Here is a 19255-nt window from a genome sequence, read left to right as displayed (position 1 = left end):
CCCCATGTCCCCGTAGCGCCCCATAGAACCCCATAACTGCCCCATAGAGCCCCATATACCCCCATATCCCCATAGACTCACCCTACTGATGGCCAGCAGCCCCCCATGTCCCCGTAGCGCCCCCCGCAGGCGTCGATGCACGAGGTGCTCGGCCCCGAATGCGATGAGGCTGAGCCCCATAGCGACCAGCAGCCCCCCATAGACCCCCATATCCCCCCATAGAACCCCATTACTACCCCATAGCCCCCCATATCCCCCCATAGAACCCCATTACTGCCCCATAGAGCCCCATACCTCCCCCATAGAACCCCATTACTGCCCCATAGAACCCCATATCCCCCCATAGAACCCCATTACTGCCCCATAGAACCCCATTACTGCCCCATAGACCCCCATATCCCGCCATAGAACCCCATAACCGCCCCATAGCCCCCCATAACCCCCTATATCCCCCCATAACCGCCCCATATCCCCCCATTACAGCCCCATAGACTCACCCTACTGATGGCCAGCAGCCCCCCATGTCCCCGTAGCGCCCCATAGAACCCCATTACTGCCCCATATCCCCCTATATCCCCCCATAGAACCCCATTACTGCCCCATAGACTCACCCTACTGATGGCCAGCAGCCCCCCATGTCCCCATAGCGCCCCATAGAACCCCATAACCGCCCCATATCCCCCCATATCCCCCCATAGAACCCCATAACCGCCCCATAGCCCCCCATATCCCCCTATATCCCCCCATAGAACCCCATTACTGCCCCATAGACTCACCCTACTGATGGCCAGCAGCCCCCCATGTCCCCATAGCGCCCCATAGAACCCCATAACCGCCCCATAGCCCCCCATATCCCCCTATATCCCCCCATAGAACCCCATAACCGCCCCATAGCCCCCCATAACCCCCTATATACCCCCATATCTCCCCATAGAACCCCATTACAGCCCCATAGACTCACCCTACTGATGGCCAGCAGCCCCCCATGTCCCCGTAGCGCCCCCCGCAGGCGTCGATGCACGAGGTGCTCAGCCCCGAATGCGATGAGGCTGAGCCCCATAGCGACCAGCAGCCCCCCATAGACCCCCATATCCCCCCATAGAACCCCATAACCGCCCCATAGACCCCCATAGCCCCCTATATCCCCCCATAGAACCCCATTACTGCCCCATAGAGCCCCATTACTGCCCCATAGAACCCCATAACTGCCCCATATCCCCCCATAGAACCCCATTACTGCCCCATATCCCCCTATATACCCCCATAGAACCCCATTACTGCCCCATATGACCCTATACAGCCCCATAGACCCCCATATCCCCCCATAGAACCCCATTACTGCCCCATAGAGCCCTATTACTGCCACATAGAACCCCATTACTGCCCCATATCCCCCTATATCCCCCCATAGAACCCCATTACTGCCCCATAGCCCCCCATATAACCCCATTACTGCCTCATAGACCCCCATATCCCCCCATAGAACCCCATTACTGCCCCATATCCCCCTATATCCCCCCATAGAACCCCATTACTGCCCCATAGAACCCCATTACTGCCCCATATCCCCCTATATACCCCTATAGAACCTCATAACTGCCCCATATCCCCCCATAGCACCCCATACAACCCCATTACAGCCCCATAGACTCACCCTACTGATGGCCAGCAGCCCCCCATGTCCCCGTAGCGCCCCCCGCAGGCGTCGATGCACGAGGTGCTCAGCCCCAAAGGCGATGAGGCTGAGCCCCATAGCGACCAGCAGCCCCCCATAGACCCCCATATACCCCCATAGAACCCCATTACTGCCCCATAGAGCCCCATTAATGCCCCATAGAACCCCATTACTGCCCCATATCCCCCTATATCCCCCCATAGAGCCTCATTACTGCCTCATAGAGCCCCATATCCCCCCATAGATCCCCATTACTGCCCTATAGCCCCCCATAGAGCCCCATTACTGCCCCATAGAACCCCATTACAGCGCCATAGAACCCCATATCCCCCCATATCCCCATAGACTCACCCTACTGATGGCCAGCAGCCCCCCATGTCCCCGTAGCGCCCCATAGAACCCCATAACTGCCCCATATCCCCCCATAGAACCCCATTACTGCCCCATAGACCCCCATATCCCCCCATAGAACCCCATAACTGCCCCATATCCCCCCATATCCCCCCATAGAACCCCATTACTGCCCCATAGACTCACCCTACTGATGGCCAGCAGCCCCCCATGTCCCCTTAGCGCCCCATAGAACCCCATTACTGCCCCATATGACCCTATACAGCCCTATATCCCCCCATAGCACCCCATAGAACCCCATAACCGCCCCATATCCCCCTATATCCCCCCATAGAGCCCCATTACTGCCCCATATCCCCATAGACTCACCCTACTGATGGCCAGCAGCCCCCCATGTCCCCGTAGCGCCCCCCGCAGGCGTCGATGCACGAGGTGCTCGGCCCCAAAGGCGATGAGGCTGAGCCCCATAGCGACCAGCAGCATGTAGAACACCCCGGCCATGTTGTCAATGTCCAACTTGCTGCTCACGGCCTCACTGCGCTCCTGGTGGCAGATACCGGACAGCCACAGCCGCTCCAACAGCTCCAGCTCATCTATGGGGCACCAATGGGGTCCTATGTTACCTCTATGGGGCAGCAATGGGGCTGGGTTATCTCTATGGGGTCCTAAGTCATCTCTATGGGGTCCTATGTTACCTCAATGGGGCCCTATGTCACCTCAATGGGGCTCCAGCCCATCTATGGGGCAGCAATGGGGCTGGGTTACCTCTATGGGGCACCAATGGGGCTGGGTTACCTCTATGGGGTCCTATGTCACCTCTATGGGGTCCTATGTTACCTCTATGGGGCAGCAATGGGGCTGGGTTACCTCTATGGGGCAGCAATGGGGCTGGATTACCTCTATGGGGTCCTATGTCACCTCAATGGAGTCCTATGTCACCCCAATGGGGCTCCAGCCCATCTATGGGGCACCAATGGGGCTGGGTTACCTCTATGGGGCAGCAATGGGGTCCTATGTTACCTCTATGGGGCAGCAATGGGGTCCTATGTTACCCCAATGGGGCCCTATGTCACCCCAATGGGGTCCTATGTCACCTCAATGGGGTACTATGTTACATCAATGGGGCTTCAGCTCATCTATGGGGCACCAATGGGGCTGTGTTATCCCTATGGGGCAGCAATGGGGCTGTGTTATCTCTATGGGGCCCTATATCACCCCATAGATGTGGGACCCCATAGATGTGGGACCCCATAGCTGCGCTCCTGGTGGCAGATACCGGACAGCCACAGCCGCTCCAGCAGCTCCAGCTCATCTATGGGGCAGCAATGGGGCTGGGTTACCTCTATGGGGCAGCAATGGGGCTGGGTTAACTCTATGGGGCACCAATGGGGCTGGGTTACCTCTATGGGGCACCAATGGGGCTGGGTTATCTCTATGGGGTCCTAAGTCATCTCTATGGGGTCCTATGTTACCTCTATGGGATCCTATGTCACCCCAATGGGGCTCCAGCCCATCTATGGGGCAGCAATGGGGCTGGGTTACCTCTATGGGGCAGCAATGGGGTCCTATGTTACCTCTATGGGGCAGCAATGGGGCTGGGTTACCTCTATGGGGCAGCAATGGGGTCCTATGTCACCTCAATGGGGCAGCAATGGGGCTGTGTTATCTCTATGGGGTCCTAAGTCATCTCTATGGGGTCCTATGTTACCTCTATGGGGTCCTAAGTCATCTCTATGGGGTCCTATGTCACCCCAATGGGGCTCCAGCCCATCTATGGGGCAGCAATGGGGCTGGGTTATCCCTATGGGGCAGCAATGGGGCTGGGTTATCCCTATGGGGCAGCAATGGGGCTGGGTTATCCCTATGGGGCAGCAATGGGGCTGGGTTATCTCTATGGGGCAGCAATGGGGCTGGGTTATCCCTATGGGGCAGCAATGGGGCTGGGTTATCTCTATGGGGCAGCAATGGGGCTGGGTTATCCCTATGGGGCAGCAATGGGGCTGGGTTATCTCTATGGGGCAGCAATGGGGCTGGGTTATCTCTATGGGGCAGCAATGGGGCTGGGTTATCTCTATGGGGCAGCAATGGGGCTGGGTTACCTCTATGGGGCAGCAATGGGGCTGTTATCTCTATGGGGTCCTAAGTCATCTCTATGGGGTCGTATGTCATCTCTATGGGGTCCTATGTCACCCCAATGGGGCTCCAGCCCATCTATGGGGCAGCAATGGGGTCCTATGTTACCTCTATGGGGCAGCAATGGGGCTGTGTTACTTCTATGGGGCACCAATGGGGTCCTATGTCACCTCTATGGGGCACCAATGGGGTCCTATGTCACCTCTATGGGGCACCAATGGGGCTGTGTTATCTCTATGGGGCACCAATGGGGTCCTATGTTACCCCTATGGGGTCCTATGTTACCCCTATGGGGTCCTATGTCACCCCAATGGGGTCCTATGTCACCTCAATGGGGCTCCAGCTCATCTATGGGGCAGCAATGGGGCTGTGTTATCTCTATGGGGCAGCAATGGGGCTGGGTTACCTCTATGGGGCAGCAATGGGGCTGGGTTACCTCTATGGGGCAGCAATGGGGCTGGGTTATCTCTATGGGGCAGCAATGGGGCTGGGTTACCTCTATGGGGCAGCAATGGGGCTGGGTTATCTCTATGGGGCAGCAATGGGGCTGGGTTATCTCTATGGGGCCCTATGTTACCTCTATGGGGCAGCAATGGGGCTGGGTTATCTCTATGGGGCAGCAATGGGGCTGGGTTATCTCTATGGGGCCCTATGTTACCTCTATGGGGCAGCAATGGGGCTGGGTTACCTCTATGGGGCAGCAATGGGGCTGGGTTATCTCTATGGGGCCCTATGTTACCTCAATGGGGCAGCAATGGGGCTGGGTTACCTCTATGGGGTCCTATGTCACCTCTATGGGGCAGCAATGGGGTCCTATGTTACCTCTATGGGGCAGCAATGGGGCTGGGTTATCTCTATGGGGCAGCAATGGGGTCCTATGTCACCTCTATGGGGCAGCAATGGGGCTGTGTTATCTCTATGGGGCACCAATGGGGTCCTATGTCACCCCAATGGGGTCCTATGTTACCTCTATGGGGTCCTATGTCACCCCAATGGGGCTCCAGCCCATCTATGGGGCAGCAATGGGGCTGGGTTACCTCTATGGGGTCCTAAGTCATCTCTATGGGGTCGTATGTCATCTCTATGGGGTCCTATGTTACCTCTATGGGGTCCTATGTCACCCCAATGGGGCTGTGTTATCTCTATGGGGCAGCAATGGGGCTGGGTTACCTCTATGGGGTCCTAAGTCATCTCTATGGGGTCCTATGTTACCTCTATGGGATCCTATGTCACCCCAATGGGGCTCCAGCCCATCTATGGGGCAGCAATGGGGCTCGGTTACCTCTATGGGGCACCAATGGGGTCCTATGTCACCTCTATGGGGTCCTATGTCACCTCTATGGGGCCCAATGTCATCTCAATGGGGTCCTATGTCATCTCTATGGGGCCCTATGTCACCCCAATGGGGCTCCAGCTCATCTATGGGGCAGCAATGGGGTGGGTTACCTCTATGGGGTCCTAAGTCATCTCTATGGGGTCGTATGTCATCTCTATGGGGTCCTATGTTACCTCTATGGGGTCCTATGTCACCCCAATGGGGCTCCAGCTCATCTATGGGGCAGCAATGGGGCTGGGTTATCTCTATGGGGTCCTATGTTACCTCTATGGGGTCCTATGTTACCTCTATGGGGCAGCAATGGGGTCCTATGTCACCTCTATGGGGTCCTATGTCACCCCAATGGGGCTCCAGCCCATCTATGGGGCAGCAATGGGTTCCTACGTCACCTCTATGGGGCAGCAATCGGGCTGTGTTACCTCTATGGGGTCCTAAGTCATCTCTATGGGGTCCTATGTTACCTCAATGGGGTCCTATGTCACCTCAATGGGGCTCCAGCTCATCTATGGGGCAGCAATGGGGCTGGGTTATCTCTATGGGGCAGCAATGGGGCTGGGTTACCTCTATGGGGCACCAATGGGGCTGGGTTACCTCTATGGGGCAGCAATGGGGCTGGGTTACCTCTATGGGGCAGCAATGGGGCTGGGTTACCTCTATGGGGTCCTATGTCACCTCTATGGGGTCCTATGTTACCTCTATGGGGCAGCAATGGGGCTGTGTTACCTCTATGGGGCACCAATGGGGTCCTATGTCACCTCTATGGGGTCCTATGTCACCTCTATGGGGCAGCAATGGGGCTGTGTTACCTCTATGGGGCACCAATGGGGTCCTATGTCACCTCTATGGGGTCCTATGTCACCTCTATGGGGCAGCAATGGGGCTGGGTTATCTCTATGGGGTCCTATGTCACCTCTATGGGGCCCAATGTCATCTCAATGGGGTCCTATGTCATCTCTATGGGGCCCTATGTCACCCCAATGGGGCTCCAGCTCATCTATGGGGCAGCAATGGGGCTGGGTTACCTCTATGGGGCAGTAATGGGGCTGGGTTATCTCTATGGGGTCCTAAGTCATCTCTATGGGGTCCTATGTCATCTCTATGGGGTCCTATGTCATCTCTATGGGGTCCTATGTTACCTCTATGGGATCCTATGTCACCCCAATGGGGCTCCAGCCCATCTATGGGGCAGCAATGGGGCTGGGTTACCTCTATGGGGCAGCAATGGGGTCCTATGTTACCTCAATGGGGCAGCAATGGGGCTGGGTTACCTCTATGGGGCACCAATGGGGCCCTATGTTACCTCTATGGGGTCCTATGTCACTCCAATGGGGTCCTATGTCACCTCAATGGGGCTCCAGCTCATCTATGGGGCACCAATGGGGCTGTGTTACCTCTATGGGGCAGCAATGGGGCTGGGTTATCTCTATGGGGTCCTAAGTCATCTCTATGGGGTCCTAAGTCATCTCTATGGGGTCCTATGTCACCTCAATGGGGCCCTATGTCACCTCAATGGGGCTCCAGCCGATCTATGGGGCAGCAATGGGGTCCTATGTTATCTCATTGGGGTCCTATGTCACCTCAATGGGGCTCCAGCCCATCTATGGGGCACCAATGGGGCTGTGTTACCTCTATGGGGTCCTATGTCACTCCAATGGGGTCCTATGTCACCCCAATGGGGCTCCAGCCCATCTATGGGGCAGCAATGGGGCTGTGTTATCTCTATGGGGCCCTATGTCACCCCAATGGGGTCCTATGTCACCTCAATGGGGCTCCAGCCAATCTATGGGGCAGCAATGGGGTCCTATGTTACCTCTATGGGGCAGCAATGGGGTCCTATGTTATTTCTATGGGGTCCTATGTTACCTCAATGGGGCTCCAGCTCATCTATGGGGCAGCAATGGGGTCCTATGATACCTCAATGGGGCCCTATGTCACCCCCCCCGCCCATAGCCCCCCATATCTGCCCCATATCTCCCCCATAACCCCCCCAGCCCCACATATCCCCCCATATCTCCCCATATCCCCCATATCTGCCCCATATCTCCCCATATTAGCCCTATATCCACCCATATCCCCCTATATAACTCCATATTTACCCCATATCCCCCCATATCTGTACCATATCCCCCCCATAACCCCCTATAACCCCCCCAGCCCCACCTATCCCCCCATATCCCCCTATATCCGCCCTATATCCCCCCATATCAGCCCCATGTCCCCCATATCCCCCCATATAACCCCATATTTACCCCATATCCCCCCCATATCTGCCCCATATCCCCCCATATCTGCCCCATAGCCCCTATATCCCCCCACAGCCCCACATATCCCCCCATATCTCCCCAAATCTGCCCCATATCCCCCCATATCTGCCCCATATCCCCCCATATCTGCCCCATATCTCCCCATATCAGCCCCATAACCCCACATATCCCCCACAGCCCCACATATCCCCCCATATCCCCCCATATCAGCCCCATATCCCCCCATATCCCCCCATATCAGCCCCATATCCCCCTATATATACCCCCATATTCCTCCCCAGCCCCACATCCCCCCATAACCCCCCATATCCCCCCTCACCGTCCCCCAGCAGCTGTAGCAATGCCAGGTCCATGGCCCTTTTCCATGGGGATCCCTTTTGCAGCCCCAGCCCGTACCCACCCCATAACCCCCCCCAGCCCCATATCTGCCCCATAGCCCCCCATATCAGCCCCATATCCCCCCATAACCCCCTGTAACCCCCCCAGCCCCACATATCCCCCCATATCTGCCCCATAGCCCCCCATATCTGCCCCATAACCCCCTATAACCCTCCCCAGCCCCACATATCCCGCATATCTCCCCATATCTGCCCCATATCTGCCCCATATCCCCCCATATCCCCCATATCTGCCCCATATCCCCCCATATCCCCCCATATCTGCCCCATATCCCCCCATATCTGCCCCATATCCCCCCATATCCCCCCATAACCCCCCATATCCCCCCTCACCGTCCCCCAGCAGCTGTAGCAATGCCAGGTCCATGGCCCTTTTCCATGGGGATCCCTTTTGCAGCCCCAGCCCGTACCCACCCCATAACCCCCCCCAGCCCCATATCTGCCCCATATCCCCCCATATCTGCCCCATATCCCCCCATATCTGCCCCATATTCCCCCCTAAAACCCCATATCCCCCCATATCCCCCCATATCCCCCCCAAGCCCCACATATCTCCCCATATCCCCCCATATAACCCCATATTTACCCCATATCCCCCCATATCTGCCCCATATCCCCCCATAACCCCCTATAACACCCCCCCCACCCCACATATCCCCCCATATCCTCCCATATTAGCCCTATATCCCCATATCCCCCCATATCTGCCCCATATCCACCCCATATCTGCCCTATAGCCCCCCATATTCCCCCCCCAGCCCCATATAACCCCCCATATCTCCCTATATATGCCCCATATCCCCCCATATCAGCCCCATATCCCCCTATATACCCCCATATTCCTCCCCAGCCCCATATCTGCCCCACATCCCCCCATATCTGCCCCATATCCCCCCTCACCGTCCCCCAGCAGCTGTAGCAGTGCCAGGTCCATGGCCCTTTTCCATGGGGATCCCTTTTGCAGCCCCAGCCCGTACCCACCCCATAACCCCCCCCAGCCCCACATCTGCCCCATATGCCCCCATATCTGCCCCATATCCCCCATATCTGCCCCATATCCCCCATATCTGCCCCATATCCCCCCATATAACCCCATATTTACCCCATATCCCCCCATATCCCCCCCCAGCCCCACATATCTCCCCATATCTGCCCGATATCCCCCCATATCTGCCCCATATCCCCCCATATCTACCTCATATCCCCCCATATCCCCCCCCAGCCCCATATCTCCCCATATCCCCCCATATCAGCCCCATATCCCCCCATATCAGCCCCTATAACCCCCCCCCAGCCCCACATATCCCCCCATATCTGCCCATATCTACCCTATATCCCCCCATATCAGCCCCATATCCCCCCCATAACCTCCAATAACCCCCCCCAGCCCCACATATCCCCCAATATCTGCCCCATATCCCCCCATACCTGCCCCATATTCCCCCCTAAAACCCCATATCCCCCCATATAACCCCATATTTACCCCATATCCCCCCATATCTGCCCCATATCCCCCCATATCTGCCCCATATCCCCCCATATCTGCCCCATATCTGCCCCATATCTGCCCCATATCCCCCCATATCTGCCCCATATCTGCCCCATATCTGCCCCATATCCCCCCATATCTGCCCCATATCCCCCCATACTTGCCCCATATCCCCCCATATCTCTCACCGTCCCCCAGCAGCTGTAGCAATGCCAGGTCCATGGCCCTTTTCCATGGGGATCCCTTTTGCAGCCCCAGCCCGTACCCACCCCATAACCCCCCCCAGCCCCATATCTGCCCCATAGCCCCCCATATCTGCCCCATAACCCCCCATATCTGCCCCATATCCCCCCATATCTGCCCCATATCCCCCCATACCTGCCCCATATTCCCCCCTAAAACCCCATATCCCCCCATATAACCCCATATTTACCCCATATCCCCCCATATCCCCCCATATCCCCCCATATCCCCCCATATCTGCCCCATATCAGCCCCATATCCCCCCATATCCCCCCATATCTGCCCCATATCCCCCCATATCTGCCCCATATCCCCCCATATCCCCCCTCACCGTCCCCCAGCAGCTGTAGCAGTGCCAGGTCCATGGCCCTTTTCCATGGGGATCCCTTTTGCAGCCCCAGCCCGTACCCACCCCATAACCCCCCCCAGCCCCATATCTGCCCCATAGCCCCCCATATCAGCCCCATATCCCCCCATAACCCCCTGTAACCCCCCCAGCCCCACATATCCCCCCATATCTGCCCCATAGCCCCCCATATCTGCCCCATAACCCCCTATAACCCTCCCCAGCCCCACATATCCCGCATATCTCCCCATATCTGCCCCATATCTGCCCCATATCCCCCCATATCCCCCATATCTGCCCCATATCCCCCCATATCCCCCCATATCTGCCCCATATCCCCCCATATCTGCCCCATATCCCCCCATATCCCCCCATAACCCCCCATATCCCCCCTCACCGTCCCCCAGCAGCTGTAGCAATGCCAGGTCCATGGCCCTTTTCCATGGGGATCCCTTTTGCAGCCCCAGCCCGTACCCACCCCATAACCCCCCCCAGCCCCATATCTGCCCCATATCCCCCCATATCTGCCCCATATCCCCCCATATCTGCCCCATATTCCCCCCTAAAACCCCATATCCCCCCATATCCCCCCATATCCCCCCCAAGCCCCACATATCTCCCCATATCCCCCCATATAACCCCATATTTACCCCATATCCCCCCATATCTGCCCCATATCCCCCCATAACCCCCTATAACACCCCCCCCACCCCACATATCCCCCCATATCCTCCCATATTAGCCCTATATCCCCATATCCCCCCATATCTGCCCCATATCCACCCCATATCTGCCCTATAGCCCCCCATATTCCCCCCCCAGCCCCATATAACCCCCCATATCTCCCTATATATGCCCCATATCCCCCCATATCAGCCCCATATCCCCCTATATACCCCCATATTCCTCCCCAGCCCCATATCTGCCCCACATCCCCCCATATCTGCCCCATATCCCCCCTCACCGTCCCCCAGCAGCTGTAGCAGTGCCAGGTCCATGGCCCTTTTCCATGGGGATCCCTTTTGCAGCCCCAGCCCGTACCCACCCCATAACCCCCCCCAGCCCCACATCTGCCCCATATGCCCCCATATCTGCCCCATATCCCCCATATCTGCCCCATATCCCCCATATCTGCCCCATATCCCCCCATATAACCCCATATTTACCCCATATCCCCCCATATCCCCCCCCAGCCCCACATATCTCCCCATATCTGCCCGATATCCCCCCATATCTGCCCCATATCCCCCCATATCTACCTCATATCCCCCCATATCCCCCCCCAGCCCCATATCTCCCCATATCCCCCCATATCAGCCCCATATCCCCCCATATCAGCCCCTATAACCCCCCCCCAGCCCCACATATCCCCCCATATCTGCCCATATCTACCCTATATCCCCCCATATCAGCCCCATATCCCCCCCATAACCTCCAATAACCCCCCCCAGCCCCACATATCCCCCAATATCTGCCCCATATCCCCCCATACCTGCCCCATATTCCCCCCTAAAACCCCATATCCCCCCATATAACCCCATATTTACCCCATATCCCCCCATATCTGCCCCATATCCCCCCATATCTGCCCCATATCCCCCCATATCTGCCCCATATCTGCCCCATATCTGCCCCATATCCCCCCATATCTGCCCCATATCCCCCCATACTTGCCCCATATCCCCCCATATCTCTCACCGTCCCCCAGCAGCTGTAGCAGTGCCAGGTCCATGGCCCTTTTCCATGGGGATCCCTTTTGCAGCCCCAGCCCGTACCCACCCCATAACCCCCCCCAGCCCCATATCTGCCCCATAGCCCCCCATATCTGCCCCATAACCCCCCATATCTGCCCCATATCCCCCCATATCTGCCCCATATCCCCCCATATCTGCCTCATATCCCCCATATCTGCCCCATATCCCCCCATATCTGCCCCATATCCCCCCATATCTGCCCCATATCCCCCATATCTGCCCGATATCCCCCCATATAACCCCATATTTACCCCATATCCCTCCATATCTGCCCCATATCCCCCCATACCTGCCCTATATCCCCCCATATCAGCCCCATAACCCCACATATCCCCCACAGCCCCACATATCCCCCCATATCTGCCCCATATCCCCCCATATCCACCCCATATCCCCCCATATCAGCCCCATGTCCCCCCATATCAGCCCCATGTCCCCCCCATAACCCCCTATAACCCCCCCCAGCCCCACATATCCCCCCATATCTGCCCCATAGCCCCCCATATCTGCCCCATATCCGCCCCATATCCCCCCCCAGCCCCACATATCCCCCCATATCCCCCCATATCAGCCCCATATCCCCCCATATCTGCCCCATATCCCCCCATATCAGCCCCATATCCCCCCATATCTGCCCCATATCCCCCCATATCTGCCCCATATCCCCCCATATCCCCCCATATCCCCCCATATCTGCCCCATATCCCCCCATATCTCTCACCGTCCCCCAGCAGCTGTAGCAATGCCAGGTCCATGGCCCTTTTCCATGGGGATCCCTTTTGCAGCCCCAGCCCGTACCCACCCCATAACCCCCCCCAGCCCCATATCTGCCCCATATCCACCCATATCTGCCCCATATCCGCCCCATATCCCCCTATAACGCCCCCCAGCCCCACATATCCCCCCATATCTGTCCCATATCCCCCCATATCTGCCCCATATCCCCCCATACCCCCCATATCTGCCCCATATCTGCCCCATATCCCCCCATATCTGCCCCATATCCCCCCATATCTGCCCCATATCCCCCCATACCCCCCATATCTGCCCATATCTGCCCCATATCCCCCCATATCTACCTCATATCCCCCCATATCCCCCCCCAGCCCCATATCTGCCCCATATCCCCCCATATCCCCACATATCCCCCCATATCTGCCCCATATCTGCCCCATATCCCCCCATATCCCCCCATATCAGCCCCATATCCCCCCATATCTGCCCCATATCCCCCCATATCTGCCCCATATCCCCCCATATCTGCCCCATATCCCCCCATATCTGCCCCATATCCCCCCATATCTGCCCCATATCCCCCCATATCTCTCACCGTCCCCCAGCAGCTGTAGCAGTGCCAGGTCCATGGCCCTTTTCCATGGGGATCCCTTTTGCAGCCCCAGCCCGTACCCACCCCATAACCCCCCCCAGCCCCATATCTGCCCCATATCCACCCATATCCCCCCATATCTGCCCCATATCTGCCCCATATCCCCCCATATCTGTCCCATATCCCCCCATATCTGCCCCATATCCCCCCATACCCCCCATATCTGCCCCATATCTGCCCCATATCCCCCCATATCTGCCCCATATCCCCCCATATCTGCCCATATCTGCCCCATATCCCCCCATACCCCCCATATCTGCCCATATCTGCCCCATATCCCCCCATATCTGCCCCATATCCCCCCATATCCCCCCATATCTACCCCATATGCCCCCCAAAAACCCCATATACCCCCATAACCCCCATATCTGCCCCATATCCCCCCATATCTGCCCCATATCCCCCCATATCTGCCCCATATCCCCCATATCCCCCCATATATGCCCCATATTTGCCCCATATCCCCCCATATCTGCCCCATATTTGCCCCATATCCCCCCATATCTGCCCCATAGCCCCTCATATCTCCCCCAGCCCCACATATCCCTCCATATCAGCCCCATATCCCCCCATATTAGCCCGATATCCCCCCCTAAAACCCCATATCCCCCCATATCTGCCCCATATCCCCCCATATCTGCCCCATATCCCCCCATATCCCCCCATATCCCCCCATATCCCCCCATATCCCCCCTTACCGTCCCCCAGCAGCTGTAGCAGTGCGAGGTCCATGGCCCTTTTCCACGGGGATCCCTTTTGCAGCCCCAGCCCGTACCCGGTGCTGGCGAACACTTTCCCAGCTCCAATAGTCACCAATTTACAGCCCTCGTCCTTCCGGGCCATGTAATTCAACACGGCAGCGTCATAAATGAAAGCGTCCAATCGCCTGAGGGCACGGATATGTAAATTAAGGAGACCGACCAATCGCGGGGCACGGCCCACACACCTGTAGGACGCGCCCATTGGGTAGGAAACCCGCCCGTTGAGGAGCTGAGCCAATCAGAGGAGGCGCAGTAGGCATAAAGCCACGCCCACAGCTCATAAGCCACGCCCACCTGCCATAGGATGTGTCAATCACACATAGGCCACGCCCACTAACCCATAGGCCACGCCCATTGTGGAGCTAAGCCAATCAGTGATGGGTAGGATAGGCATTAAGCCACGCCCACAAGCCACAGGACATGTCAATCACCCATAGGCCACGCCCACCACCCGTAGGCCACACCCACAACTCATAGGCCACTCCCATTGGGTAGAAACCCCGCCCATTGTGGAGCTAAGCCAATCAGAGGAGGCACAGTAGGCATTAGGCCCCGCCCACAGCTCATAAGCCCCGCCCACCTGCCATAGGACGTGTCGATCACCCACAGGCCACGCCCACTAACCCTGGGCCACGCCCACTAACCCACAGGCCACGCCCATTGAGGAGCTAAGCCAATCAGAGGTGGGTATTATAGGCATTAAGCCACGCCCACAGGACATGTCAATCACCCATAAGCCACGCCCACTGACCATAGGCCACGCCCACAACCCATAGGCCACACCCATTGGGTAGAAACCCCGCCCATTGAGGAGCTGAGCCAATCAGAGGAGGCGCAGTAGGCATTAAGCCACGCCCATAGCTCATAAGCCCCGCCCACCGGCCATAGAACATGTCAATCACCAATAGGCCACGCCCACTAAGCGCAGGCCACGCCCATTACCCATAGACCCCGCCCATTGTGGAGCTAAGCCAATCAGAGGTGGGTATTATAGGCATTGAGCCACGCCCACAGGACATGTCAATCACCCGTAGGCCACGCCCATTACCTGTAGGCCACGCCCACAACACATAGGCCACACCCATTGGGTTGAAACCCCACCCATTGTGGAGCTGAGCCAATCAGAGGAGGCGCAGTAGGCATTAAGCCCCGCCCACAACTCATAAACCCCGCCCACCAGCCATAGAATGTGTCAATCACACATAGGCCACGCCCCCTAACCCAATAGGCCACGTTCATTGTGGAGCTAAGCCAATCAGAGGAGGCACTGTAGGCATTAAGCCACGCCCACAACTCATAAGCCACGCCTGCCGGCCATATGATGTGTCAATCACCCATAGGCCACGCCCACTAACCCATAGGCCCTGCCCATTGTAGAGCTGAGCCAATCAGGGGTGAGCAGAGGAGGGATAAAGCCACGCCCACCATCCATAGGCCACACCCCTTCCTGTCTAGGCCCCTCCTTTTCCTGTTTAGGGCCCTCCCCTTCCTGTCTAAGCCCCTCCCCTTCCTGTTTCTGCCCCTCCCCTTCCTGTTTAAGCCCCTCCCCTTCCTGTTTAGGCCCCTCCCCTTCCTGTTTCTGCCCCTCCCCTTCCTGTTTCTGCCCCTCCTCTTCCTGTTTAAGCCCCTCTCCCTTCCTGTTTTAGCCCCTCCCCTTCCTGTTTAAGCCCCTCCCCTTCCTGTTTTAGCCCCTCCCCTTCCTGTTTTAGCCCCCCTCCTGTTTTAGCCCCTCCCCTTCCTGTTTTAGCCCCTCCTCTTCCTGTTTCCACCCCCTCCTGTTTTAGCCCCTCCCCTTCCTGTTTAAGCTCCTCCCCTTCCTGCTTAAGCCCCTCCCCTTCCTGTTTAGGCCCCTCCCCTTCCTGTTTGTGCCCCTCCCTTTCCTGTTTAGGCCCCTCCTTTTCCTGTTTAGCCCCTCCCTTCCTGTTCATGCCCCTCCCCCTTCCTGTTTGTGCCCCTCCTGTTCCTGTCTAAGCCCCCCCCCCTTACTATTTAGGCCCCTCCTCTTCCTGTTTAGGCCCCTCCCCTTCCTTTTTCAGCCACTCCCCTTCCTGTTTAAGCCCCTCCTCTTCCTGTTTAAGCCCCTCCCCTTCCTGTTTGTGCCCCTCCCCTTCCTGTTTTAGCCCCTCCCCTTCCTGTTTGTGCCCCTCCCTTTTCCTGTTTAGGCCCCTCCCCTTCCTGTTTAGGCCCCTCCCCTTCCTGTCCAAGCCCCTTTCCTTTCTGTTTTTGTCTAGGCCCCATCCTCTTCCTGTCTAAGCCCCTCCCCTTCCTGTTTTAGCCCCTCCCCTTCCCGTACCCGGCCTTGAGGTGCCGTAGCGCGTCCTCGACCCCCCTCTGGTTGTATGGCGCCATGTGTCGGTGCATCGTGGGGTAGTTGCTGCGCAGGTTCTTCTCGGTGCTGCCGTTGGGGACCGTCCCAAAGCGGAGGGGGGGGTATTGCTCATGGGGGCGCTGGAACTGGAATATAGCGACCCATAAGTGACCCCATAGAGACCCCATATACCCCAACCAGCCCCATATCTCCCCGCATATACCCCATATCTCCCCCCATATCCCCCCATATCCCCTTTTATACCCCATATCTCCCCCCATATACCCCATATCTCCCCCCATATACCCCATACCCCCCCCATATACCCCATATCCCCCCCCATATACCCCATATCCCCCCCCATATACCCCATATCTCCCCCCATATCCCCCATATACCCCATATCTCCCCCCATATACCCCATATAACCCCATATCTCCTCCCATATACCCCATATCTCCCCCCATATACCCCATATCTCCCCCCATACCCCATATCTCCCCCCATACACCCCATATCTCCCCCCATATACCCCATATACCCCCATATCCCCCCCATATAAGCCCCCCCCAGCCCCATATACCCCATATCCCCCCCCATATGCCCCATATACCCCCATATCTCCCCCCATATACCCCATATACCCCCATATCTCCCCCCATATACCCCATATAACCCCATATCTCCCCCCATATAACCCATATCTCCCCCCATAACACCCTATCCCCCCTCATATCCCCCCATATACCCCATATTTCCCCCCATAACCCCATACACCCCATATCTCCCCACCTTCCTATCGCTGAGCCCAGACACCGTATCCATGTACTCCTCCTGTATCATATATCCCCCATATCCCCCATATACCCCATATACCAACGCATATCCCCCATATTCCCCCCCATATACCCCATATAACCCCATATCTCCCCCCATATACCCCATATCTCCCCCCATATCCCCTTTTATACCCCATATACCCCCCATATACCCCATATCTCCCCCCATATCTCCCCCCATATCCCCCCATATCCCCTTTTATACCCCATATCTCCCCCTATAACCCCCCATATACCCCATATCTCCCCCCATACACCCTATATATCTCCCCACCTTCCTATCGCTGAGCCCAGACACGGTATCCACGTACTCCTCCTGTATCATAAAGGCCGCCAGGTTTGCGGTGTAGCTGGCGAGGAAGATGACGGCGAAGAAGGCCCAGACCAGCACCAGGATTTTACTGGTGGTACCGCGGGGATTCTCCACCGGAACCGAGTTGTTGAACACCAGGGCCCACAGCAGCCAAACAGACTTACCCACCGTGAATGTGGGGCCGCCAGCACCTGCATAGCACATAATGGGACCCTATAGCACCCTATGGGATCCTATGGGACCCTATGGCACCCTATGGGATCCTATGGGACCCTATAGCACCCTATGGGATCCTATAGGACCCTATGGCACCCAATGGGATCCTATGGAACCCTGGGACCCAATAAGACCCTATGGCACCCAATGGGATCGTATGGGTCCCTACGGGATCCTATGGCACCCTATGGCACCCTATGGGACCCTATGGGATCCTATAGAATCCTATGAGACCCTATGGGACCCTATGGGATCCTATAGAATCCTATGAGACCCTATGGGACCCTATGGGACCCTATGGGATCCTATGGGACCCAATAAGACCCTATGGAACCCTATGGGATCCTATGGGATCCTATGGGATCCTATGGGACCCTATAGGATCCTATGGGACCCTATGGGATCCTATAGTACCCTATGGGATCCTATGGGACCCTATGGGATCCTATAGGACCCTATGGGACCCTATGGGATCCTATAGTACCCTATGGGATCCTATGGGATCCTATAGGACCCTATAGTACCCTATAGGACCCTATAGGACTCTATAGGACCCTATGGCACCCAATAAGACTCTATGGGACCCCATAAGACCCTATGGGATCCTATGGCACCCTATGGGACCCTATGGGACCCTATGGGACCCTATGGGATCCTATGGGCCCACAGCAGCCACACAGACTTACCCACCGTGAATGTGGGGCCGCCAGCACCTGGGGATGGGATAGAATGGGACCCTATGGGATCCTATGGGACCCTATGGGACTCGATGGGACCCTATGAGATCCTATGGGACCCTATGAAACCCTATGGGATCCTATGGGACTCTATGGAACCCTATGGGAAACTATGGGACCCCATGGGACCCTATGGGACTCTATGGGACTCTATGGGATCCTATGGGACTCTATGGGACTCTATGGCACCCTACGGGATCCTATGGGACGCTATGGGACCCTATGGGATCCTATGGGATTCTATGGGACCCTATGGCACCCTATGGGACCCAATAAGACCCTATGGCACCCAATGGGACCCTATAGCACCCTACGGGACCCTATGGGATCCTATGGGCCCACAGCAGCCAAACAGACTTACACACCGTGAATGTGGGGCCGCCAGCACCTGGAGATGGGATAGAATGGGACCCTATGGGATCCTATGGGATCCTATGGGACCCAAAGGGACCCTATAGCACCCAATGGGACCCTATAGTACCCTACAGTATTCTACAGTACCCAATGGAATCCAATGGCACCCAATGGGACCCTATGGGATCCTATAAGACCCTATGGGATCCTATGGCACCCTATGGGACCCAATGGGACCCTATGGGACCCAATAAGGCCCTATGGGACCCTATGGCACCCAATGGGACCCAATAAGGCCCTATGGGACCCTATGGCACCCTATGGGACCCTATGGGACTCTATGGGACCCTA

General features: G+C 56.9%; 1 protein-coding gene across 1 annotated transcript in view; it reads right to left on the bottom strand.

The window, feature by feature from the left end:
• Nucleotides 1–19255, bottom strand: part of LOC146751687 (glutamate receptor ionotropic, NMDA 2D-like) — a 95074-nt gene that overhangs the window by 22928 nt on the left and 52891 nt on the right. The window contains exons 9-12 of the mRNA XM_085533783.1: nt 17559–17788; nt 16431–16591; nt 14075–14262; nt 2372–2619 (exon numbers count right to left, since the gene is read on the bottom strand). Coding sequence (XP_085389909.1) covers nt 2372–2619; nt 14075–14262; nt 16431–16591; nt 17559–17788 — 827 coding nt within the window. The remainder of the gene's footprint in view (nt 1–2371; nt 2620–14074; nt 14263–16430; nt 16592–17558; nt 17789–19255) is intronic.

This window comes from Coturnix japonica, unplaced genomic scaffold (assembly GCF_054131305.1).
Source record: "Coturnix japonica strain WE unplaced genomic scaffold, WE-NBRP24 Scf063, whole genome shotgun sequence".
Taxonomy (NCBI): Eukaryota; Metazoa; Chordata; class Aves; order Galliformes; family Phasianidae; genus Coturnix; species Coturnix japonica.
The sequence above is the reverse complement of the archived record's forward strand: the minus strand, read 5'-3'. Positions and strand labels throughout refer to the sequence as shown.